The sequence below is a fragment of the Adiantum capillus-veneris genome, chromosome 3 (genome assembly GCF_014529385.1).
Source record: "Adiantum capillus-veneris isolate H3 chromosome 3, ASM1452938v2, whole genome shotgun sequence".
In the NCBI taxonomy this organism is placed as follows: domain Eukaryota; kingdom Viridiplantae; phylum Streptophyta; class Polypodiopsida; order Polypodiales; family Pteridaceae; genus Adiantum; species Adiantum capillus-veneris.
Genome location: NC_140933.1, coordinates 9,478,228 through 9,504,794, shown reverse-complemented (window position 1 = coordinate 9,504,794; position 26,567 = coordinate 9,478,228). Strand labels below are relative to the sequence as shown.

Genomic DNA, 26,567 nt, shown 5'->3' with positions numbered 1-26,567 from the left:
AAGTCCATGTTGCTGCTCCTCAGTAGGCAAGTGATATGTCCTATCAAGGTCAAGTGGTAAATCTCCGTCCACGTAAAGTAGTGGTGTCTTCTCTTGGAACGTCAAGGTACCATATGCTAATAGCACGGCCATATCTCGTGTGAACTCCTTTGATGAGTGCATAAGTGTGTCCAAAACAATCCACAAGTCACCACCCCCTCTGGAGTGTGCAACCTCGAAGGATGGCTGGAAAGAATGGATTTCCCGAGAATCGTACGCCCATAGATGATCAAGCCGATGTCAAAGCTACCGTGTGTTGCAGTAGTCAATGGATCACCATCGGATGGTGTCCTGGCAAGAGGTAGCCTCATCCTCTGTGAAAAAATGCAAACCATGTGGCTGCGAGGGTGTAGGGAGGGTGGTGAATCAATGTAACAACCTCTGATAGGCTGAAAACAGAGAAAACAGCAGGGATATATGGCTGAAATCTGATGAAAATCCTGAGGATACGGGCCAGCAAAGCACCGGATGCTAAGCCAGGTGGGCGTAGGCAAGATCCGAAGTGGGCTGGGCATAGCGCTTCCCTCCTCTGGCTGAGAACGGTGGTGTCCCACCATAAAACGCAGATGGCAGAAAAAACGCACTCCAAAAAACGCACATGAAGCTGGGGATTTTTTGGCGATGAAAAGACCATAGAAGGCCAGCGCTTGGTGTAGAAAGCCCAGATCTTAGGTCCAACAGCAAAAACGTAGGTGGCAAAAGGAATGTTTGCGACGAAACCTTGTCCAGCAGGTGGCGCCACCCCCTCTTGCAGAAAACGCTGGCTGATTTGACTCTTGGGAGAAGAATCGATTGTAGAAGGTGATGCGCTTGATCCCAGACCATGAAGAGCGTAAGCTTAGATACCATGTGAGAGTGCGCGTGTGCGAAAGTGTGAGAGAGGAGAGATGAGAGTAAACGCCAAGGGCGTGTATGAGAGAGAGATACAGGAGAAAAACGTATGAGCATGAGAGAAGGGGAAGGGGGCGTCACTGGTCAACCCCCCCCCCCCGATCATCATGACAGAATGACACTGTAGCGTCGTGTGTATAGGCCGGCCACTTTCTGTTGGGTGGGCGGACCAAATATAGGACGCCCGGACAAAAGGCAGGCGGGTGGCCCAAAAGTGGCCGGCCGGACACTGATGCAACCTACATGATATGCAAGGGTTGTCCAGCTCGGGAGACTTACTAGCCATCCAAGTATGCCCTAGACCATGGTGAAGCAACAGAGTGTTGTATACTCTTAACATACGTATCTGGCGGATGGCACACCGCACCCCATGAGATAAGTGTGTATCCATGTAACTAGGTCTAATCACCCGACCATCCGCCATGAGCTGGAGAAGATGCTCTCTGTAAAAAGCCATCTTCGTGCCCAACTCCTGAATCGGCTCTATCCATGTCCTCCTTGTGTCCAACTGAATCAAGTCCTGATGTATGAGTCTAGTGATCTCTGCCCGTGTGAGAGTGAGAGAGGACGCCTCCAAAGAGGATCGGAAGGGAGGCAATCTGTCCGTGCAAAAACCATGTATCGGGAACCATGATGTTATCTGTCCATACCAGTAGGCTGTGTCTCCTTGTAAAGCTAACTGTCGAGAGGACTCCTAAGCAAGTCCCACAAGCTATGTATAAAGAAGACCGATCTAGTGAGTGCCTCAACCACCAAAGGAGCAGCAACCTTCTCTGCTCGAATAATCTCATGAGGTATTGAAGCCTTGGCTCTGATCATGTGAGAAATCATAGAGTTTAGAGGCCTCTCCATCCCTCTCCACCCATCCGTGCTATCACGTCTGGTGTGTCGGCCCACTGAAGGTCCCTAAATCTGCACCCCATAAAGCATAGCTGATGTCACAAGAGTATCAAAGAGCCAAAGTTTTGTTCGAGGTTCCTGGAAGTGAACCTGCGAACACATCCTCTCCAAACCGCCCAGTGTTGCATAGGCTCTCGTCAATCTAGTCTCTGCTTGTCACGAGTCTGTGGCAACTTTACTTGTTGATTTCTTTTTGGGGGAGTTTTATTTGACCTATTTTAAAGCACCCCTTTGGAAATGCCAATGCCCGAGTTGCATGGTGTGAGGCTGACAGTGAGAGTCTAGGCCGGACGGCCAGTGAGCACTGAAGTTAGGCAAATGGTCTAAGGTTAGCCACGGTGGGGCTACGAGTATAAATCACCTGATAGCTGGCCGACATTGCATTTTCCGATGTGGTTCCAGTGGTGATTGATGGTCAGACGACCAATGTGAGTGCCGTGGAAGCATCTCCTAGATTTAGGAAACTGCTATTTTGGACCTGAAAATGTATTCGCGTCATTAGCTCTGGAATGACAAGGGGAACATTTTATTGCTCTGCTGCCAAGTCAACTGACGCACCAGTTGAGGTATTTTTAGCCAAGTTGGCCAAAGTCGGAAACTGGGCGAGGCGTCACTCTGTGAGCGCTTCTGCCACTCTGGGCGAGTCTACAAGAGAAAGGGGGCGCCATTTTCAGCTGTAGGCGGATTGCAACAGGTTGCAAGAGCTACGGAGTGCTTCCTTTCCCTCTTTGTACAGTCCGGTGCCAGGACTGATGCCCTGCACGCTACGCACTGCTCTCTCTCTCTCTCTCTCTCTCTCTCTCTCTCTCTCTCTCCCCTACGAGCAGTTATGTTATGCCCCTCTAGTGGGCTTCTCATTTGACCAATGTACAATTGTGTGGGTTCATGCGCGATTGCCGAGGCAAGAGCCTCTTGCACAGGTACTGGATTAGGTAGTGGCTAATCCCCCGTAGGTACAGGTGAATTCGGAGAGGTTTCACATGAGAAATCTTGTCCGATTCAAAGGGCAAGTAGCCCTACAAGTGCGGGAGCTTGAGGACTTGGTACGGATGTGACCGGCATACGAAACGGAGCCCGAAACAGGGAATTACAGCCTGCTGTGTATTTTTGCAGGTTTAGGGTTTCGGCCCTAAACGGTCCCTAATACCCCCAAGAAGTTCGGGGACGCGAAGGGACCGCTGTAGAGGTGATCTGGCACATTTTCGGGGCAGAAAACAGAGAATTCAGCGTGCTGCAGATCCTCGCCAGGTTTTGCGAAGTGTCCGTATGCATCGGGAAAGTCATCTATTGCGTGGGGTTACTGACTGTGAAGTGACCTAGTATAGTTATGCTGCCGAAATGGGGCCAAAACAGATGCAATTCAGCCCAGATTGTGCGGGGCAGCTTGTAGGAAATCACAGGTTTTATTCCCTCTATTAAAGAATAAAGAAATACCGAAAGGGGCGCCAACCTTTGTGGCCTACAGGTGTCGCTGTCTGCTTGGGAGCATTCTAGCTTCCTGGCCGTGTTTTCGTTTAAAAGTGTAATCGCAGTCTCAGTTACAGGTTCCTTTTAAGTCATTGCTTTGTGTCGTAAAGTCAAGTGTTGAAGAATCAGGTGAAAGCTAACGTCTACAGCCCTACGGGCCAGTTTCATGGTTCCGTTGCCGGGACAAGATCAACTTTTGCTTAAGAAGTGAGCCTTGGTTGGTTTGCGGCGTAGACACAAAGCACAGGAACTTGGAATTACATTATGGTTGACAGGACAGACAATGCTAGAGAAGAGGGTTCCTCTTCCCAGGGTAGACAGGCTATTCCTTTACAGCATGAAGTTGGCGAGAGTTCACGACCGCCACTGTCTATGCCTTTTGTTCGTGTGAATGCACAGCGAGAACAAGTTCAAGGCTTCATGATTGGGCACTTTGAAGAGGATTCGTTCAGGACGCAAATAGTTGCTGCTGTGAATGTCTTCACTCAGTTGGTGCAGAATCCCAGGTTTATGGATTATCTGCAAGCACCATTAAAGTCACAGCAGGCAAGGGAATGCCCTCAGTGTACAGAGCCTGTTGAGGCTCAAGCCGAGGTCCTCCATGTGACTGAGCAGGATAGGGAGCATTCACATGTTGCGGAATCACGTCAGGCTCCTAGACAGGTCCCTCCTATCCATGAACAGGTGGCGAGGATCCCTACTCCACAAGTTTTGCCAGTTCAGCCCGCCACCTTTCAGGGTCAAATGTTGCATTGAATGGACAGGGAACCAGTCTCCAGGCAATGCGTCAGGTTTTTCCACCACCCACGGTACATCCTGGGTATTTCAGGGGTGGATCCGTATTCCAAAGTATGGCTGGTTATGCGCCTGGAAACCAGCAGTACATACCTGGAACAGTGTTTGGGGGTATGCATGGCATGACGCCAAACCCCATGTATGGTAACATTGGCATACAGCAAGGCTTTCAGAGCAATCAGGGCCAGTTTGGGGTGCCACAGGTCAATTTTGGCATGGCTGGTTTTTCTGGACAGCAGCCAGATATGGCACCGTTGATGCAGAATTTCAATGACCAAGGGGCACAGATGGTCCCTACTACAGTGCCCATGCTGCAAACTCTTCCCTAGGACAATTTGGGGCCAATAGAGAAGCCAAAACCATACAAAGAAGGAGGTGCAACTGTGAAGTTCAGCACCTTTAGTGGCTTCGAGGATAAAGCAAAGGCTCTTACTTTCCTCTAGCAGTTTGATACAGCTTATGCAGGAGGGAATTTTACAAAAGCCTCTAAAGTAAGAAAAGCTGCCACTTTCTTAAAGGACCATGCACTCACATGGTGGACGACATTGCTAATGCAAGGACAGGCACCCGCCACTTGGGTTTACTTCAAGCAAATGTTTGCATCTGCTTGGCTGTTAGATGAATTTGAAGCCGACGTCATGACAGATTGGCACCAGCTTACTTCGGCTACATGCAAGAGCTTGCTGGAGTACAATAGGAGGTTTTGTAAAGCGTTACTCTCAATGACCTCGTATAGATTTGTGCCATTGACAAAGCAGATAGAGAAGTACTGTTGTGGGTTGCCTAAAGGGCTTCGCGATTATTGTACCAAGAACAGAGTGGCTACCCTCACTCAGCTTATGGAAGTTGCTAACACTGGTCTTGCCTTGTTGAAAGGAGAAGACAGTGGGTTTCCGAGCAACGAGAAAGGAGGGCAGCAAAAGAAAAATTCAGCAAAGCAGCCCTTTACGAGAGCGGCTCTTGAAGCGTCCCAGGGGCCAGCTAGGTTCAATAAAGGCAAAGGTTCAGCCGAGACTTCTAGAGTGCAGGCAAGGAAGCAGAAAAGGAAGCCTTTTATGCGTAAGACGCCCGAGGAAAAGAAGGTCTTGATTGTTGAAAACAAGTGCTTTATATGCTAGCAGACTGGTCATTTTGCAATCAACTGTTCCACAAAAGAAAAGGCCAGTTGACTGAGATGACAAAGAGGACAGGAAAGGAAAGAAGCCTATGCCCTCGGCAGGTTTAGTGCCAGACATGTTGGGTGACAGGCCTAGTACAGATGCCAGTGAGTTATGCAGAGTGGGGTAAAGTTAGAGACTAGACGGAACTCATCTTCTTTGATCTAGGTGCCAAAGCGAAGTTTTATCACGCCAGAATTAGCTATGAAGCTGGGCATCATAGCTGAAGAGATGGGGTATACCGCAGAGGCAGGATTGGCATGTCCTGGCCACTCAGAGTGCGTTACTCCCATCATTGGAAATCTGCGTCTGTATATTCAGTCGTATGTGGACACAAAAGAGTTCTACATCATGCCGCTGGAAGGATGTGATGTCTTGTTGGGGATCCCGTGGATGTTCCGAGTGCATGGAGTCTTGGATGCCTACAACAAAAAGATCATTGTACAGTATAGGGGCAAAACTCACATCTTGGATGTAAAGCTAAAAGGAGAGTCAGTCCCTATTGTATTCGCTTCTGCTATCACTTCTGTAATAAAGAATCATCTTTCTGCGTACTTGGTTTTTGCACGTGATGTTTCAGACAATTGCCAGTCAAATTTATCTGTGTTAGATAAAGACAGGTTAGCATTTTTGCAAAAGTTTAATGGCTGTTTTTCTGATTCATTACCGTCTCAACTACTGCCGGAGAGGCCCGAGGATCATGTGATTGATTTGGTGCCAGGTTGTAGCCCACCAAATAGGCCACCGTATAGGGTTAGTGAGGCGCAGCGGAAAGAGATTATGAGCCAAGTGGAGGAGCTCTTAGAGAAAGGGCTGATTCAGCCTAGCTCGTCACCCTATTGCTCTCCAGTGCTCTTAGTACAGAAAAAGGATGGCTCGTGGCACATGTGTATTGACTACCGTGCGTTAAATAAGAATACCATCAAGAATAGGTTTCCTATTCCAAGGATTGATGATATTCTTGACCGCCTAGAGGATGCGGCGATTTTCAACAGGATTGATCTTAAAAGTGGGTACCATCAGATTCGAATTAGGCCTGAGGATGTGCATAAGACTACGTTTAGAACGACATTTGGTCTCTATGAGTTCTTAGTGATGCCATTTGGTCTTACGAATGCTCGTGCTACGTTCAATAGGATGATGGATAGGATCTTCCGTCCATATCAGAACTTTCTTGGCACATTCTTTGATGACATGATAGTCTACTTGAAGAATGAAGAGGACCATAGGCATCACTTGACCATTGTGTTCGAAGAGTTGCGCAGGAACAGATTGCTCATCAATGGCAAGAAAAGCGAGTTCTTCTTGGAAGAGATCCACTTCCTCCGACACATTGTATCAAAGGATGGTGTTCGAATGGATCCTGTGAAGGTGGAAGCAATCAAGACATTAAGGACTGTGCACGATATCCGTAGCTTTTTAGGGCTATGTTCTTACTACACATGATTCATTCGCAACTTTGCAGAGATTGCTTCACCTTTACATGCTTTGCAGACGAAAGAGGTCACTTTCAGATGGACCCAGAAAGAGATTTCAGCTTTTAATCTCTTAAAGGAAAAGATGACTTCAGATCCAGTCATTGTTTTGTCAGATCTGTGGTTCAGTGTGACGCTTGTGGCAGTAGCATTGGTGCAGTGCTAATGCAAGATGGCAGGGTAGTAGCCTATGAGAGTAGAATCTTGCAAGGGCCAGAGATGACCATGCAGGTCTATGAAAAAGAGTTACTAGCTGTGATTCATGCCCTCTTAAGTTGAAAACACTATCTGCTAGGTGCTGATTTTGTTGTCCAAACGGATCATCAGACCCTGCGATACTTTCTGACACAGTCAAAGCTATCAGAAAAGCATATGCGATGGGCAAACATTCTTTCCATGTTTCACTTCCAGATTGTGCATGTGGAAGGCAAGAAGAATGTTGTGGCTGATGCGTTATCAAGAAAGCCACAAATTTCAGCTGTGTCAATTCCTTATCATCATGAGCTTGATGACATGAAGGAACAATATGCGAATGACGAAGATTTTACAAGGATCTTCGAACAGTTACAGGAAGGACAACATGATGAGCACTATCTCCTCAGAGATGGTTTTATGATGATGCATGGCAGACTCTGTGTCACTAGGCCATTGCGATATAAGGTCATGGTAGAGAGTCATGTCCCACCGTATGCAGGGCATCGTAGTATAGATGCTACAGTGAAAGCGGTTGAGACATTCTTTTATTGGCCTACCTTGAGGAGAGATGTGGATGCCTTTGTGCGAGCATGCGTGATTTGCCAAAAGGTCAAGTTTGACAGGCAAAAGGCACTAGGTCTGTTACAACCACTGCCGATTCCAGATAAACCATGGGAAAGCATAGCTATGGATTTTATCTTTGATCTTCCAAGAACACAGACAGGGAATGATGGAATCTGGACCACTATTTGCAGATTAAGCAAACAAGCTCATTTCATTCCTGTTAGGAAGAAGATAAAACTAGATGAGATGGCACGTCTCTTTATGTACAATATCTTTAAGTACCATGGTATGCCACAGTCGATTGTCAGTGATCGTGACCCACGGATGACAAGTCTATTCTGGAGAGGCATATTTGAGAATATGGGCACTGCGCTTAAGTTCTCATCGTCGTTTCATCCCCAGACAGATGGGCAGTCAGAAGAGGCAAATTCTACTGTCTTGGATCTGCTTAAGTTCTATGTGTCCGAGCACAAGGCGAAGTGGGAGCAGTATTTGCCGTTGGTTAAATATGCGTACAATAACACAGTGCATTCTTCAACAGGCAAAGCACCTTTTGAAATTATCGAAGGTCATGTGAAAGTTCCTCCCATTTTGCATACCAAGGAAAAGATCTTTTAGACAGATCAATATGTACAGAATATGGATGAGATGTATCAGAAGATAAAGTATGCCCTTGAAAGGACACAGGCAAAACAAAAGAAAGCTGCTGATCTCCATCGTCGTGATTTGCTGTTTTTACTTGGTGATTGGGTACTGTTGCGGTTTGAAAAGGCACGCTTAAAGAAACGAAAAGGTAAAGAAAGTCTCTTTACAAAGCTTAGTATGCGCTATTATGGGCCTTTTCAAGTAACAGAGAAGATCAGTGACCTCAGTTATATGCTGAAATTGCATGAGAACTGGAAGATTCACAATGCTTTTCACGTGAGTCTTCTCAGACCATTTATTGGTGATGTGCCAGAGGATATGCCAGTTGAAGAGCAACCAGAAGTTGAAGAGCTTTATGAAATTTTGGTCCCAGAACAAGATCATGGCACACAAGGAAAGAAAAGTCAAAGGTAAGGTTACAAGGCGATATTTGGTGAAGTTCAAGAACTATCCACCTATAGATGCAAAGTGGATGGAAGAGAGTGAACTGTTAGAGTCACCAAATGTATTGCAGCTCTACCTTGAAGCCTTTGGTTTACCACCTACGTATTCTCCAACTCAAGTAGAGCAAAGGTCAAAAGGAAAGAGACTACGCTAGAGGGGGGTGATCCAGGAGCTAGCACTTCTCATGTATCTATGGATTTAGTGCAATAGAAGTGTACCCTGCTTGGCAATTGCCCTTGGGGAATAAAAGTTTTGTCCAAAAGTTTGTTCAGTGCTATAGAAGTAAGTATGTCTTGTCAGTTGTCAAGAGTACAACAATTGCTTCTAATGAGTACATGTTGATGCATTTTTAAACTGTTGGTTTATTATGCTTCAAAGGATTCGAAGTGTACTAAAAGTTATGGATTCTATTAAAGCCAGTGGCACAGTGTGAAAGCTATCCACTATGTCAATGGAACAGTCTCATTGGTAGACCATACATGAGTTAACAAGCATTGAATACACAAGAGTGTTAACTATGAGCATGTATGTCTCGTACCATGTTAACTAGGTGTGTACACACGAAAAGGTTGACAGCCGTGATACGGTGTCCACGAAGTGCTGTACACACTAATGGATTGATATTCATGCGAACGAGGACGTTCGCGATTTCAAGAGGGGGGTATGTCATGAGTCTGTGGCAACTTTACTTGTTGATTTCTTTTTGGGGGAGTTTTATTTGACCTGTTTTAAAGCACCCCTTTGGAAATGCCAATGCCTGAGTTGCATGGTGTGAGGCTGACAGTGAGAGTCTAGGCCGGACGGCCAGTGAGCACTGAAGTTAGGCAAATGGTCTAAGGTTAGCCACGGTGGGGCTACGAGTATAAATCACCTGATAGCTGGCCGACATTGCATTTTCCGATGTGGTTCCAGTGGTGATTGATGGTCAGACGACCAATGTGAGTGCCGTGGAAGCATCTCCTAGATTTAGGAAACTGCTATTTTGGACCTGAAAATGTGTTCGCGTCATTAGCTCTGGAATGACAAGGGGAACATTTTATTGCTCTGCTGCCAAGTCAACTGACGCACCAGTTGAGGTATTTTTAGCCAAGTTGGCCAAAGTCGGAAACTGGGCGAGGCGTCACTCTGTGAGCGCTTCTGCCACTCTGGGCGAGTCTACAAGAGAAAGGGGGCGCCATTTTCAGCTGTAGGCGGATTGCAACAGGTTGCAAGAGCTACGGAGTGCTTCCTTTCCCTCTTTGTACAGTCCGGTGCCAGGAGTGATGCCCTGCACGCTACGCACTGCTCTCTCTCTCCCCTACGAGCAATTATGTTATGCCCCCCACTAAGTTATGTTATGCCCTTCTAGTGGGCTTCTCATTTGACCGATGTATAGTTGTGTGGGTTCGTGCACGATTGCCGAGGCAAGAGCCTCTTGCACAGGTACCGGATTAGCTAGTGGCTAATCCCCCGCAGGTACAGGTGAATTCGGAGAGGTTTCACGTGAGAAATCTCGTCCGATTCAAAGGGCAAGTAGCCCTACAGGTGCGGGAGCTCGAGGACTTGGTACGGATGTGACCGGCACGCGAAACGGATCCCGAAACAGGGAATTACAGCCTGCTGTGTATTTTTGCAGGTTTTAGGGTTCGGCCCTAAACGGTCCCTAATACCCCCAGGAGGTTCGGGGACGCGAAGGGACCGTTGTAGAGGCAATCTGGCGCATTTTTGGGGCAGAAAACAGAGAATTCAGCATGCTGCAGATCCTCGCCAGGTTTTGCGAAGTGTCCGTATGCGTCGGGAAAGTCATCTATTGCGTGGGGATACTGAGTGTGAAGTGACCTAGTACAGTTATGCTGCCGAAATGGGGCCAAAACAGATGGAATTCAGCCCAGATTGTGCGGGGCAGCTTGTAGGAAATCGCAGGTTTTATTCCCTCTATTAAAGAATAAAGAAATACCGAAAGGGGCGCCAACCTTTGGGGCCTACAGGTGTCGCTGTCTGCTTGGGAGCATTCTAGCTTCCTGGCCGTGTTTTCGTTTTGAAGTGTAATCCTAGTCTCAATTACAGGTTCCTTTTAAGTCATTGCTTTGTGTCGTAAAGTCAAAGTGTTGAAGAATCGGGTGAAAGCTAATGTCTACCGCCCTACGGGCCGGTTTCACTGCTACTCTCCTCATCGAGAATACTGGTCCGCTGAAGACTACTCCAAGGTATGTATATGCATTTTTATACTCCACAATGTCCTGTCCATAAGTAAATTTGGGAGCTGATCTCCTGACCCACTGCGGCATGGTGTTAATTTTTAAACACCATGACCTTGGTTTCACCAAGGTTTACAGACAGTCCACTATCATGTGCAAACTCGTGCAAGGCATCCAAATGGCGTTGCATCCCCTTCGGGGATCAAAAATCAGCACAATGTTATCAGCATATAGCAACAATGGAATCCATGTCCCTGCTAGGTGTGCTCCTCTGTCCCCTAATCTCTCAATGTAGTCAGAAACCTCATCCACATACATACCAAATAATGTAGGAGATAGAGGACAACCCTACTTCACCCGAATAGTGGAGTGTATCAAGGTAGTGGAGTGTACCACCGATCTGTACAAAGCCATAATCCCCCACATGAGCTCTGTGGGCACTGCCATCGCCTGCAGTCGCCGCATCAATCGGGCTCTAGGCACTGTATCAAATGCTTTTTGGAAGTCCACAAAGCTACAATAGATCCATCTCCCATGTGCTCTGCCCTCCTCAATAATGGCTCGCAGTGTCAAAATATGGTCAAGGGTAGAGAAACCTCTCCTGAAACATGCCTGTCCTGTTGCTCGGACGCACTCTCTCTCTCTCTGCCCATCTGCTCAACTGCTGCTCAAGGATGGATGCATACAACCGTGCCAATGTGTAACCAATCATAATAGTCCGATCGTTCCTCGGCTCCATGGGGTCCCCTGCCTTAAAAATAGGTACAATAGTAGACATATTCCAAGTCTCAGGTAGGCCTCACACATAGCACGGTTGAACATCATAGCTAGAAGCTCTGTAAGCATGTCTCTGGCATGAATAAAATGCTTTGCTACGAACCCATCATGATCATAGGCTCTCCCAGTCTTCATCTTGTCAATGAATTTCTTTCGCATCTCTGTAGTTTAGAAAGTACAAGTGTGTGGGCATGGCTCTGGTAGGTCAGGAAGTGGTGGTTGCCAGGAATAGTATAGAGAGAAGTCCATAACGACCCCAAACCTCTGTAGAAGTGATAGCTAAGGGAGGAGAGGACTCGTGAAAGAGCCGCCATGCCTCAACCGAATCCTGACTCAAGAACAATTGATATATCTCCTGCTCTAGGTGCGCAAGGAAGGCACGCTTCAATCCGTTGCACTAAGCACCGGAAGGCAATACGGGACTGTCTATGAGTGGTGACACCCAAAGCGACCTCTCTCTGTAGCCGAGCTCTCAACTCTCTGCACTCATCATACCAGCTATTTTGGGGCGTACTCCCAAAATGCCTCTCTAGCTGCATCCTGTTGTTAGAGTTACACCACATCTGCTTCGACGTCATTTGCATTCATGTATGGCTAGTGCTATTCCCAAACTGGCCACCCTATGCATCTCACGGAGGTTGCATGGCCGGGCACTTTAGTGACGTGTCCGGTCGTCTTTTTTTTGGGTCAGTGAGTGGTATTTCCCATTTTTACCCACCACGTGGGGTATTCTCCCACTCACTTATTGGATGGTCACTTATTCCCAGCCCCATTGCTGTAAATAGCCAAGGGGGGGCTGGTCATTGTATATTGTGCATCTGATTGTCAGGGTTATTGCGATACACTCTCCCTCCTCTCTTTTTCTCACGCCCGTAGCATTTGCAGCTTGGGAGGGCTCCTGTGCTTGCGTTTCTGCTACATGCTCCATCGCTCTCTCTTGCTCACTCTCTACCACTTCCGCCTTGCACATACTCACATGGTATCAGTCGCGTACATCTTACTAGCATAGAGTTTACTGCTTATCTAACCTAATCTGAGGTTTTCATCGCGAAAACTCAACCAAATACACCTGCTGTACCTGCGTTTTCTACAGGGCATACCAACATTTTCTTGAGGGAGAACCTGCGTTTTGAAGAGGGGGAAACCGGCATTACCCAGCCTTCAAGAACTCTGTGTGTTTTTCATCGCCGACACTCCTGCGTTTTCAGCCAACCACAGCAGCGTTTTGGAGGTCAAAACTGCAGCAAAACCACTCTTGCTTCACCCCTAATCTTGCCTACATCGTTACCCGGCATCCGGTGCCGACACACGTGCGAAAGCTTGTGTTCTCTGCACGCTTCCAACCTCCGAAAGCTTGCTGTTTTCTTTGTTTCCAGCCCTACGAAGGCTGCGTTTTCGGACAGCAACTTAAAAGCTTGTGTTTTTGTACATCGACATGGACGGCTTGGTTATCCTAGATCCCTGGGCACCCGATCTTTCCAGTCTATAGTGCGGTTGTTTTCTCCAGAGGGGGACGACGACTGGTGGATTACATCGGACACCTTCCCTGAGTTTATCTGAGCATCCGCGATGGCGACTCCATCCAAAAAGCAGAAGGCACCCCCAAAAGGCGGTCACATTGTCCCCTGCGACTCCGGCACCTTCTACTTTAGGGACTACGTCGTCAACAGCAAACGCCACATCCCAGCATTATGCCCTCACCCGGTTCCCTGAGGACAAGAAGCGTTTCCGGCACAAGCCGGATTACCCTCTTCAGCACTACACCTACCGACCCCAAGTTCAGTTTAGTGGAGGTGCTATATGTTCCAGACATGGCCTTCAACCTCCTCTCTATGGAGAGTTTGGACTCCTTGGGGGTTGATGTACACTTTGGTAGTGGTAAGGTTACTATTACTGATTCTGCTACATGTGATGTACTTGCACGCGGTGAGCACGGTGGCTCTCTCTTCCACCTCACGCTCTTCTTCACTATGGCATGCGAGATTTGGTCATCTATGTTACAAGCAGCTACAAAAAGCTGCACGGGATTCTCTCGTGGAGGGATTGCCCACCATGCACTCTCCTACGGGCGTGTGCGAGCCTTGCCAGTTGGGCAAGCAATACAGGGTTGCCTTTCCGAAGCAGGCATCCACCAGAGCTTCGGCACCACTTGCACTAATCCATGCTGATTTGTGTGGACCTATGAACGCACCTTCACTCTCGGGTCTACTTTATATGCTTGTACTTGTGGATGATTTTAGCAGGTATACCTGCGTTTTCTTCTTGAAACTCAAGACGGAGGCTTTCGGTTCCATCAAGGACTAGAAGATGATGGTCGAAAAGGACAAGGACGAGAAGGTCAAGTCTCTTTGCTCTGACAGAGGGGGTGAGTTCCTCAGCGAGGACTTTGCACGTTGGTGCAAGTCAGAGTGCATACGGCGCCAGCTGACTACTCCATACACTCCATCTCAGAATGGGGTTGTCGAGCGAAAGAACCGGACTATTATGGAGATGGCTCGATCGATGTTTGTGCATGCTTCTTTGCCCTGGTCCTACTGGGCGGAGGCGTGCAACACGGCTGTTTACATTTAGAACCACTCCTCCACACATGCTTTGACAGACATGACACCTTATCAGGCTTACTTTGGGCGCAAGCCCACAGTGCACCACTTTCAAGTATTTGGGTGTTCAGCCTTTGTACACATACCAAAGGAGAAGCGACAGAAGTTGGACTTCACGTCAAGGAAGCTTTTGTTCCTTGGCTACTCGGCGGAGTCTGATGCTTATCGGCTTTATGATCCGGACACCAAGACCACTACTATGATCCGTTATGTAGTGTTTGATGAGTCATTCATTACACCTGTAGAGGGGGCATCATCACAGTCCATTCATACCCTACCTCCTCCATCCATTCCTGATCCTCCAGAGTCCACCCTCACCTCTCATTACACCATCGACATCCACCCTATACCCCCTATTCAGCAGCCAGCAGTATCCTCAGATCATGCTTCATCAGACTCCTACTCTGACTTAGACGTTGCTGATGCTCCTCCCGAGGTTGCGGCGGCACCCCCTTGACGGTAGAAGCTAGTCCTTGGTTGGTTGTATTCTACGGTATCTTCCTCTGGAGTCACGGAGTTACCATTGCCGCCAGACCCGGGACGGCCTCGACGTTCTACACGCCTCAAGAAGAAGGGGCAGGTTCATGAGGGCAATCATTTTTTTGAACTTTACTCTTATGACACAGATTCAGGCTGCACCAGTTGAGCCTTCCTCGGTGGAGGAAGCACTCCAGCATGACTGCTAGAAGCACGCCATGCATGCCAAGCTGGACGCTATCGAGCGGAATAAGACCTTGACTTTGGTTCCCAGGCCATCAAAGCGGAAGGTTGTCTCTACCAAGTGGATCTACAAGACGAAATACATGGCCGACGGTTCCCTTGACAAGCACAACGCGAGACTAGTTGCTAGGGGCTTCTCACAACGCCTAGGCGTCAACTTTGATGAGACATATGCTCCCACCGCTCGCATGACTATCGTTCGCACTATCTTCTGTTTGGCTCCCCATTTCGATTGGGTCATGTACCAAATGGATGTGGAGTGCATTTCTCAATGGAGATATGGAGTATGAAGTTTATGTGGAGCAACCTCCTGGCTTTCTCATTATAGGCAAGGAGGATTGGGTTTATTTACTGTGGAAGGCTTTATATGGATTAAAGCAGGCTGGCCGCCAGTGGTACCTTACTCTTGACCAGTTTCTTGTGACGCTAGGGCTGAGGCGTACCTCGGAGCGAACTGTTATGTTGTATCTGAGGGCTCTTTAGTCACCATTGTTATTGTCTATGTGGACGTTTTGGTCTTCACAGGTTCATGAACCGACATGATCAAGTCTATCATGCGGTTTATGGAGACTCATTTTCAGATGACTGATCTAGGCTTGCTTCACTAACTCCTCGGCTTCGAGGTTTACCAGACACCAGAGGGCATCTTCTTCTTGCAGCGAAAGTATGCCACATCCATATCGGACAGATTCCAGATGACAGACTACAGACCCATTGGCACTCCTCTTGAGCCCGGGGAGAACATTCCTTTACATGAGCCGTCAGCGCAGATTGATCTAGGCGAGTACAGGACGATTGTGGGTTGTATTGTGTATCTGACATACTCACACCTGGATATCTGCTACACTGTTTTGGTGTTGAGCTCTTTCTATGCTAAGCCTCGTCAACGACATTGGAACTGTGCTACTCGTACCATGGGGTACATACGTGGCACGATGAACTATGGGATTTTCTATGGTCGTTCCAGAGGTTGTGTACTGAGGGGCTTGTGCGACTCGGACTGGGCGGGTAATTCGGATACTTGGCGCTCTACTACATGAGTAGTTTTTACACTTGACTCGGGGCTCCATCTCTTGGAGCAGCGGCAACCCACTGTTGCGCTTTCATCCACAGAGGCGGCGTATAGAGCAGCTTGCTTTGCTGCTTGTGAGGCTATTTGGCTTCGGAGGTTACTTGGGGATCTTGGATTTTCCCAAACTGCTGCCACACTTCTTTCATGCGACAATCAAAGTTGCATTGTCATTGCCAAGAACCCTGTTTTTCATGCTCGGACAAAGCATATTGAGGTGTTCGGAGCGGGTTTTGGCGAGAGACTTACTCTTGGAGTATGTTCCTACAGCATAGAATGCAGCACACATCTTCACGAAGGCCGTTCCCCAGAGGACTTTGGCTTCTCTTCTTCGTCTCATCTGTGTCGTCTCATCATCGAGTGCTGAGAGGGGGTGTTAAGAGTTACACCACAGCTGCTTCGACGCCATTTGCATTCATGTATGGCTAGTGATATTCTCGGGCTGGCCACCCTATGCATCTCACGTAGGTTGCATGACCGAGCACTTTAGCGACGTGTCCGGCCAGTCCTATTTTTGGGTCAGTGAGTGTTATTTCCCATTTTTACCCACCACGTGGGGTTTTTAGGTTTTCTCCCACTCACTTATTGGATGGTCACTTATTCCTAGCCCCATTGCTATAAATAGCCAAGGGGGGGCTAGTCATTGTATATTGTGCATTTGGTTGTCAGAGTTATTGCGATACACTCTCTCCTCTCTCTTTCTCACGCCCCTAGCATTTCTAGCTTGGGAGGGCTCCTGTGCTTGCGTTTCTACTACATGCTCCATCGCTCTCTCTTGCCCACTCTCTACTGCTTCCGCCTTGCACACTCTCACACCTATAAAGTCTCTGTCAAAATGCGGGTGGGCTCATCCAAAGATCGCTCTAGCTCCTCTATGCATAGGTGGCTATAGATCCCATCTATGTATACAGAGTCAGTCTCCGAAGTAAAGGTGTATCGAGTAGGACCTGCTACCCGTGTCCTCTGAGCTCTGGTATACTGAAAGGAGATAGTAAAGTGTCGATAGGGCATGATCTATTACCACACCAATGGACCTGGGTCCGATTGTGTAATCCTCAATACAAGAGAGAAAACTCGGCATAGCCATAACATAATCCACTGTGCTCGCACCATGTTTAATGTCCTATGAGCATTTGACCAGCCCCATATCCATGGTGTCCAACTCTCTCAACATCTCCTGCGAATTATCATAAAAAACTGTTTGATGGTTGCCCGTCCGAGCGTTGAAGTCCTCCAATAGAATGATGTCTCCATCTCTAGAGAACTACCATATATCCTCATCCAGCACAGAGAAAGGTGACTCCCCTAGGTGTCGCGTAGACCGAGGTACTCAGAGGAAAATAGCAGATGGCAATATATAGAAATCTACTTGTGTCAGTCCTCAATCTCACTCACATATACCTGGCTTGGTCATCTCTCCTCACAATGTGTACAAGAGATTATAACTCCTCCCTGAAAAGAACTGCCACTCCACCCGATCCCCTATGCCATGCTCAGATCTCGCCTCTACTCGGTGAGCCGTCTCCCATATGTATCCAGTCACTTGTGGCATTCTCTGACCCAGAGCTTGGTGAGTCTCTGATTAGAAGACTATGTCTCTATCCCTGTAACTGTCCTCAAAGGCGCCTACATCAAGTCTAAGGGACCCGTTGCAATTCCATACTGCCAACCTTAGTTTGGTCCCATAGTTCTCGCACCATCATGTCGGGCGCTGCTCCATAATGACCACCTTCCCGTCTCTATAAAAAGCTATCTTGTCCTTTTCTCTCGCCGCTCTAATCTCCGGCATGACTTCCTTCATGTGGGCGAGTTGTGAGAGGGTGAGATCATCGCCGAGAAAGATGTGAGTCTTCTTTAAAGTGGGCCTCCTTTTCAAAAAGTACTCCTTCGCCTCAATAGAAGCGAATCGTAGGATGAGCGCTCTCTCCTCTGAAGTTTCCCCATTGCCTTTGCTTCTCTTACCAATTCTCCATGCTTTTGTATGTGCCGGTTTATCTATCCCATCAACGCCATGAGTTCCTTCACTTTCCCGGTCGTTGAGACCCGTAACCCTCACATACAATGCCCGAGATCGTTGCTGTTGTTCCTCTTCTAGGGTCATATTGATAATGGTGGGGGTGGGGGTTGGTGGCTCCTTCCCTTTGCCCTCCTTTTCAAAAAGTACTCCTTCGCCTCAATAGAAGCGAATCGTAGGATGAGCGCTCTCTCCTCTGAAGTTTCCCCATTGCCTTTGCTTCTCTTACCAATTCTCCATGCTTTTGTATGTGCCGGTTTATCTATCCCATCAACGCCATGAGTTCCTTCACTTTCCCGGTCGTTGAGACCCGTAACCCTCACATACAATGCCCGAGATCGTTGCTGTTGTTCCTCTTCTAGGGTCATATTGATAATGGTGGGGGTGGGGGTTGGTGGCTCCTTCCCTTTGCCCTTCTTAGCGACATCTATCCATTTTTCCGCCTCATCTACCTTTTTTTGTGTTTGGGTGATTACTTCCACCCAAGAAGAGGTCTTTACTTCATTCTTCTTCTCCTCTTCTTTGATAGCCTGTACTTGTTCCTTGATGACTTTGATTTCCTCAAATCATTGAGGGGCTGAAATTCTCCTTCCTCAAGTCCACCATTTTTGGCCTCGATCAATTCCCGCTTCAGGGTTGAAATCTCCGCTTTGAGAGTGTTGATTTCAGCCTGCATTTCCTCTTTCTCCTTGGTCCATAGCTTGAGGAGGGTTCTCCTTTCTCCACTTGAATCAATCTCTTGTTTGTCAGCATGAAGGAGGTCTTCATTGTCGACGGAGATGCCTTGGTGATCGGGGAGGACATCATCTTGGCGGAGTCGCTTAGCCTCCTCTCATGATGATATAGAGGGGGAGGGATGCAAGAGAAAAGGGGAAAGGGGAAATGAGGGAATGGGGAATGGGGAAGCAGCGAGCAGGTAGTAGCAAACAGGAGAGAGGGAGCAGCGACATCAGCCCAGCGCGCGCGCGTGAGAGAGAGAGAGAGAGAGAGAGAGAGAGAGAGAGAGAGAGAGAGAGAGAGAGAGAGAGAGAGAGAGAGAGAGAGAGAGAGAGATTTTTTAACGTCCATAAGAGGCCAAAATCGGCCTATGAGACAAATCAAAGTACATGAAGTGGGTGTCCTGGATATCTGTGAAGGATAAAAGGTACAAAGTAAAAAAATAGCTATCTTGTGTAATGACTGAGGGAGGAGGAAGGTGATACAATGGTGGGGGGTGGAGCTCTAAACTGGGGAAAAGATGCAATCCTATATGCGGGGGTAAATACAATCATGAGAGAAAGTACTATCCTATCTCTAGCTCCATCCAGTCCCATAGTCAGGGTGCAAGACATGATGCATGGGTGGGTGGGGTGTGAACAATCCGCGTAGGATGGTGGCTGGATCTGCAAAAGCCCGTATGCATCTCTCCTCTAGAGATCTGTAGTAGCGCTCCTGGATCTCTCTCTGGTGAAGTCGGAGTGCCCTACGTCCATGGGTGCGTGGGCGTCTGCGAGCTCGGACCTCCTCAACCTGTTGTAGGGTCACTCCTCTCTGAGTAATTTGGGGTGGTGGTGCTGCTGTGGCCCTCTGGAAGAAGTCTGTGAGCTGTGTCCGACGCTCGTCTCTCACAGCTCTGGTGTCTGAAGGAGAGAGTCCCGGTGTTGCTGTGCCTCTATGAGGAAGCGGTCGAATTGGTGCTGGTCTCTGGACTCAAGAATCTAATGTAAGGTGGGCTGATCTACAAACAAGGTTGGGTATCTATCTATGATCTCCTCATGTGCTCTACATTTGCATACAAAATGCTCCTCACTCTCAATCTTTGATGTGCAAAGTTTGCATATCCTCTGTGCTTTGGGGACATGTGCAGCTCTCCCGGCCTCGTTCTCTAGCTGGTGTGATGATCCTCTGAGCTGTCGAATGGCGACCCGTGCTCTATGTGGCATGTAGACGTCGGTCTCTGGATGAACCCATCTGCTAGAATGGTCAGGAAGTGGTCTCTGTAGTACTGCCTCTTCGTGGGAAGAGGCTCTCTGGGTGTGATCTATGTCTCTCGGATGTATAGCTGCCAGAGGTCCTGTCTGAGAACTCTATTCCTCTCATGGTGTGAGAGGCGTATGTGTGGGGAGTCGGGATCATACTGAAAAGGGGGCAAGGCCGTGATGTCCAGGCCATGGGATGTAAACCACTCTGTGACCTGAGTACCATGCTCTCGTGTTCCCCTCTTGGTGTAGCTGTATCGATGCCTCGAAAGCTCTGCGGGTGAGTCTATCTGGTGGGAGATCTCGCATGCGTTGGATGAAGCAAACTGTCCGGAAGAGGGCATCTACGAGCATCGGGGTGCCGCTAACTCTGCTCTGATAATGTCATGTGGTACTGATGGTTTGCTGTGAAGCAAACGAGAAGTCGTAATGATCTGTGGTCGCTCTATCTGTGTCCAGAGAGATGCTGATAGCCCTGGTGCTCATATTGCGGTAGCGTGCATCCTGGCAGGTGTGACGAGTGTCAAAAAGCCACCCCTTGGTGCGGGGCTCCTGGAAGTGGGCCTGGTGGCATCTGCGCTCTAAGGTGGCCAAAGCTGCATATCCTTGTGTAAGTCTATCTCTGGCTGCTTGGGTCATGGAAAATCTGCCAGTGGTGCCAGTAAAAGTCACCCCCAATTATACATATGAATCAACTACCTCCACCTGTCCACCTGTTGCGGTGAGCACTGCTCTACTCGGACTGTCCTGGAGGTGTGGAAGATCATGACCTTGGTCTTGCCAAGGTTCACTGTGAGCCCTCTATGTGTGCTGAAATCATCCAAGGCTCGTAAGTGGCTTTGTAGTCCCTCCTGTGTCTTAGAAACTAGAATGATATCATCTGCATAGAGCATAATATGGACTGGTATACCTGCTAAGTCTGATCCTGCCCCGCCTGCTCGTAGGGTGTAATCTGATAACTCGTCGATGTAGAGGCCAAATAGAGTCGGGGAGAGGGAGCATCCTTGCTTCACACCAATGGTGCTAGCAATGGGATCTGACAATCCACCTGGGCATCGCACTCTGCCTATGACCCGTGCATACAAAGAATGAATGGCCCATATCATCTCAGATGGTATTTGTAGCTCCTGGAGGCGCTGGAAGATTCTCTCTCTGGGGATGGTTTCAAAAGCCTTCCGGAAATCCACAAAGCAGCAGTAGAGTCTCCTTTTCCGTGCTTTCGCTCCGTCGATCAGGCAGCGAAGCACGAAGATGTGGTTGATGGTCGAGAAGGTGCGTCGAAAGCCTGCCTACCCTGGTGTGCGTAGTCCTGATGCCTCTGCGTATGTGCTAAGCTCTGCCTCCAGAACTGCCCCATATAGTTTGGCCAATGTGTGGCCAATCATGATAGTCCTGTAGTTCCGTGGGTCCAGGGTGTCGCTAGATTTGTGGATAGGCACAATGGTGTGCATGGTCCACTCCTCTGGTAGTCCCTCAACCAATGCGCGGTTGAAGAGACGTGCTATCAAGGGGGAGAGGGTGTCTGCTACATAGATGAGGTGCTCACTCTGTAATCCAGTGTGGTCTGCTGAGCGGCCATGTTGGAGGCGTCGAATAGCCCTCCGCACCATACTAGATGTGAAGAAAGTGGAGGTGGTAGGTCGAGGGTCGGGTGGCTCCGGGACCAATGGCTGCCCAGATATCTGGTATAGGTGCTCGGCATACTCATGCCAGATCTGAGGGTCCTCCAAGGGGGTGGTAGGGCGTGGCTCTCTGAGAACCCTCCATGCGGTGGTGCAGTCTGTACTCATGAGAAGGTGGTAGAGCTCAAGGTCCTGTGCCTCTTCAAAGGCCTGCCATTCGCGGCGTGTGATGGCCTTCATATGTCGCCTGACCTCGTTCTCAATGGTCTCCTCCAAGGCTCGTCGAGCCCGTAGCTGTCTACATAGATCCCTGCACTCCTCATCATACCCTCGGTTCTGGGGCATCGTCCCAGAGGGTGGAGGTCTACCAGTCTGGGTAGTATGTGGAAAGCAGCTGAGGGCTGAGGTGTGTAAAACTGCAGAGAGCTGGCTAGTGAGTGTAGAGAGTGGTATGTCTGGTTCGAGGGTGTAGATCCCCTCATAGACATGTGATGAGTAAACTCTGGCTAGCTCATGTGTGAAATGTATAGTAGTGTGGGGTGTGAGTGTAGGTGGTGTGTGTGAGATGGGTGAGCCAATGAAAGAGAGGGCAAGATACGCATGGTCAGCCCCGATAGGTATTGGTGGAATGGTGAAGGATGTGAGCAGGTGAGCTGCCTATCTGAAGCCGATGATGTAGTCTATTGTGCTACCTCCGCTGGATACTGAGGGTGATATGCAAGTCAGGCCTTCGGATGATGGCCATTGCGCCATCCCGTTGTAAATAACGAGACGTTGCTGTGATCCCAAGTGGAGTAGATGTCTCCCGTATGGTGTCGATGTGGTGGTGTCTTTCGAAGTCCTCTCTGCCTCTGTGCTCTCCATGGTGGAGAGTAGCTCTGGGTCGTCAAAATCGTAAATGTCACTGTCTACTCTATGTCCTGGCGTTGAAGTCTCCCGTGAGGAAGACTTCCCCTAGTCTGGAGTACTCCATGATCTCCTCCCTGAGACATGCATATGATAAATGTGTATCATTCTCCTCCTTCCCGCCGTGTGTATGAGCCTCATCTGTCTCTCCTCCACCCGTCTGTGCAAACCTAGAACCGCTGGGTGCGAAGTAGCAAATGGCAATGTAGAGAATGTGCTCCTCAGATAGTTCAACCCGTACCCACATGTAGCGTGCTTCTGGGTCACGGGCTACTATCTGTACCCTGCTATGGAGTGAGCAGCGATAGAGGACTGCTACTCCACCCGATCCTCTAGAGGTGTTGTGCCATCTGCACTTCCTGTGTGTAGACTCCCACTGATAGTCCTATACTCGGGGTAGACCTCTCTCTAAGCTCTTGTGAGCAGAGTGATGTCTCGGTCATGCATTATCTCCTCCAATCTCCTTGGGTGTGTCCACAGAGAGCCATTGCAGTTCCAAACTACCATGTGTATCTCCTCGTATAGTGTCCCATAGGCCGTGCATCCCTATGCTACGGCCTTGCCATCGATGATGACTCGGCCGTCACGAAAGGAGGCTCGTTTTCCCTCATTGCGCGCTTGTTGGATCTGAGGCATGCATGCTTTTCTATGCTCTTGCATTTTGGTGAGGTCGTCATCTAGGTAGATGGGGGGGCCCGTGAGACCTCGTAGGATTACCCTCTTTTGGATGAAAAGGGTACGTGCTTCCTCTGATGGGAATTGGAGTATGAGAGGCCTCTTCTTGGTGAGGTCTTTACCGGCTCGCCAAGCTTTGGTGAAGGGGGTTGAGTCCTTTATTTTGTATCCAAGTGTGGTGCATAAGGCTTTGCCATCTTTTTCGGGGGTGGATTCCTTCCCTTCTTCAATGTCGGTGACGCGTATGTTGAGGCGACGGGCTTGCCGCATGTTTTCCTCTTCAAGGGTGGTGTGGACGAGGAGGGCTTCTTCCTTGTGGGCGTCCTCTTTCGCTTCTTTCTTGGGGTTCTTCTTGACCACTTCTACCCATCCCTCCTTGGTGGCTTCGAGCTTGTCTTCCAAGCTCTTGGTAAGGGCTTTAGTGAGTTCTTCTTTAATGGCCTCCTTTGTTTCATTGTTGATTTCCCTTCCTCGGGGGTAAGGGATGCGATCGAGGCCTTGAGGATGGCCATTTGCTCACTCATCTATTCCTTCTCCTTATTCCATTCTTCTTGGGCCTTCTTCCATTCCTCAAGCTCCTTCCTTTTCTCCTCTTCTTTAGTTTCCTTCTCCTTTGCCCATGTGCCTTCTCTTTGTTCAAAACTTTTACTTCCTTTTCAAGCTTGGAGAGGCGGTTAATGATATTGGTGATGGCGGAGTTGGTTAATTTCTTGTTCTCCTTGATCGTGGCATGTAGCTTGTCCTCCATCTTGGTCATTTCATCCTTTCTGGCTCCTTTTGCCATAGTCGGGTTTCGGTGTGGCTCATGGGGGTTCAAAGGGCGTAGCCCATCGGCATTGGATATATGTGTGTGTGTGCACACGCACGTGCTTTGAGGGTGTGGGTGTGAGGAAAATAATTGCAGCAGCAACTACTGATGGGCAGCTCAGGCGAGCAGGGTTTGCTGAGGGTGGGCAGCTACTGATGGGCAGCTGCTCAAGCAGGCAGAGTCTTCTTACTCACTGGCAGGGCCTGCTGGTGTGCAGGGCTGCGTGTAGGCAAAGCAGGCAGCGCAGCGGGGCTGCGCGCAGGCAAAGCAGGCAGCGCAGCAGGGCTGCATGTAGGCAAAGCAGGCAGCGCAGCAGGGCTGCATGGAGGCAAAGCAGGCAGGGCAGCGGGGCTGGCGTGTAGCCAAAACAGTCAGGGCAGCAGGGCTGCGTGTAGGCAAAGCAGGGAGGGCAGCGGGGCTGGCGTGCAGGCAGGGCAGAGAGAGAGAGAGAGAGAGAGAGATTTTTGTTTTAAAACAGGGTAATTACAAAGGGTGGCTGTGCTACAAGTGCTTGGACCTAAAGGAGATTCCTGAGACTCTCCACTACGAGGGTTCAGGTGAGGTAGTGGAAGAGAAGAAGGCAATATATCAAAAGAACAGGAGAGCTTGGTTTGAGGAAGGTAAATTTGAAATCATAATGGAAAGAAAATCGTTCTCTCTAGATTTAGAGATTGAGCAGGTTGCTAGGCAGTTAGTAGATGAGGTTTATCTCAATGAACAATTTGAGATGGAAGAAACTGAAAGTAAGAAATGATTTTTTTATTGTGTATATGACGTTTTTGGACAAGGAAGGCCCTAGGGTTTCCCTTTTGGCCTCATTGAGTCATGTATCATTGAGTATCATTGAGTCATGTGCAAAACTATGCATAAATAGGCATGTTCAAGGTATCATTGAGTCATGTGCAAAACTATGCATAAATAGGCATGTTTGGGAGGCCATAACAAGGGATACAACACATATGTTGTTGAATTATAAGCTGCTAGTCTAGCCTAAAAGATGATTTTTGCATATAGGTTTGACTTGTATAGATGTATGTGTCGGTAGACAGAAAGCTATACTCTCTCCAAGTCTAAGGTTTTGCTTCAAAGGAGGGCTACTATATGGGATCACTCACTTGATGAGCGGATCTTACTGTAAATCCTCCTTAGAAAAACAAGTTTCTTTACCTCCCTAAATCTCACTCAGTTCCTCCCTAAAGTCATTCCATTTGTCTAGTTTATCGTTGATTCTTGTTACCTTCGAAATAAGGTGCACTCTAGTCCAAAGTGATATAGTTTTGATTTCATGAGTAACGACAAGTCACTTATGGTTCAAAGGAGTTTATTAGTGATATTGAAGTGATGTTTACATTTTGGTTGTCGTTATGGTCATGTGATATGAAATGGGACAAGTGGTCAAGCAGATCATAGTAGTTCTTTTGTTCCAAGTATGGGAACCATGTGACAAGAAAGGATTGATTGGTGTTTATGGATTGTTTGCTATAGTTGTAGTCTCTCTTGATATCCTTTTATGGTTGGGAGAGGTTATCCATATGTTTATGTCATGAAAGGAAAAGTTACTGCCAGAATACTATTAAAATCCTTATAGGAAAGGTATGTGTTTATCTTGTGATGTAGATACTTAAGCATTATTTTTGAAGGGTATGAAAAGGTTTTTTATATGGTTTATGGGTGGTTATGATGGTTGGATTGTGTTACTAGCAATGGATTGGTTTATGATTACCATATGAGGGTAGATTTTGCATGGTAGGGCCATTAATGATGGGGTTGCTACGGCAACTAAAAGATTAATTATAAGTGGATTAAAGTGTTGATTTGGATGACACTAAAACCTTGAGTTGATTTCACTGATTTGATTGTTGGTCTGGTTATGTTGATTCATGGTTTTGTTGGAGCTCTATACAGGCAAAATATTAAAATTTGTTGTCTGGAAAAGAACTTCACGTGATTTGATGGAGCTTCACGTGTTATGTTCCATTGCAGCTTCTTTTGGTTTGTTCTTATGATTATCTGCACCACTTAGTACAGTTTTTGGAGGTTTCGATGACCTACACTGTTGAGTTAAAAGTTAGAGGGGTAGATCATAGAAGAATAAGAGGCTGCTTGCACACCAACTTCAATCTTGAGGGACATTTGTCTACACTGCTTGGTAAAGTTGGGGGGAGGTTCCTTGGCTTAGGCCTAAACATCAAATGTTAAGCCGTGAGGCGTGGCATCTAGACTTATTTGGCCGGTGTTGATATCCTACTACTGACCGATATTTTGGAATCTCGTCAGAGCTCGGGACCATGGAGGGAAGACAAGTAACCATGTTTTACTCAGCCAGGGAACTGTGGTGTTTGACTAGTGCTTGGTGAAGTGGTATTCCATTTGTCCATAGTGTGAGCGGGTGGATGGTTGACCAACCGAATCCCACAAGAGTTTGGTGCTCATAGGATTATTTTGATAAACTGAAGTGATGTACATATTTCAATTTTTTGTTATGAGGATGAAAGTATTGCCTTGTGATTAGTTTGGCATTTTGCATTCTATTGCTACTACCGTCTCTATTGATGCACTTTATATTCAGCTGGACAATCAATTCACCATACACATATTCATCCTCAAGTCCTCTTGTGTTCAAGGGTAGTACTAGTTACTAGATACCTTGTGAAGGTAGTCCAGTGTAT

At 48.0% G+C, this 26,567-nt stretch overlaps 1 protein-coding gene across 2 annotated transcripts in view; it reads left to right on the top strand.

The window, feature by feature from the left end:
* The window catches only part of LOC147460484 (uncharacterized), a 31,120-nt gene extending 4,951 nt beyond the window's left edge, over positions 1–26,169 (top strand). The window contains exon 2 of one of the 2 annotated variants that reach the window (XM_086507812.1): positions 25,882–26,169. In XM_086507812.1, the coding sequence (XP_086363938.1) occupies positions 25,882–26,097 (216 nt within the window). In that variant the 3' untranslated portion in view covers positions 26,098–26,169. Of the gene's footprint in view, positions 1–24,376; positions 24,729–25,881 lie in introns of those variants that run through there. The other variant, XM_086507807.1, reaches the window with a different exon arrangement.
* The last annotated feature ends 398 nt before the right edge of the window (positions 26,170–26,567 follow it).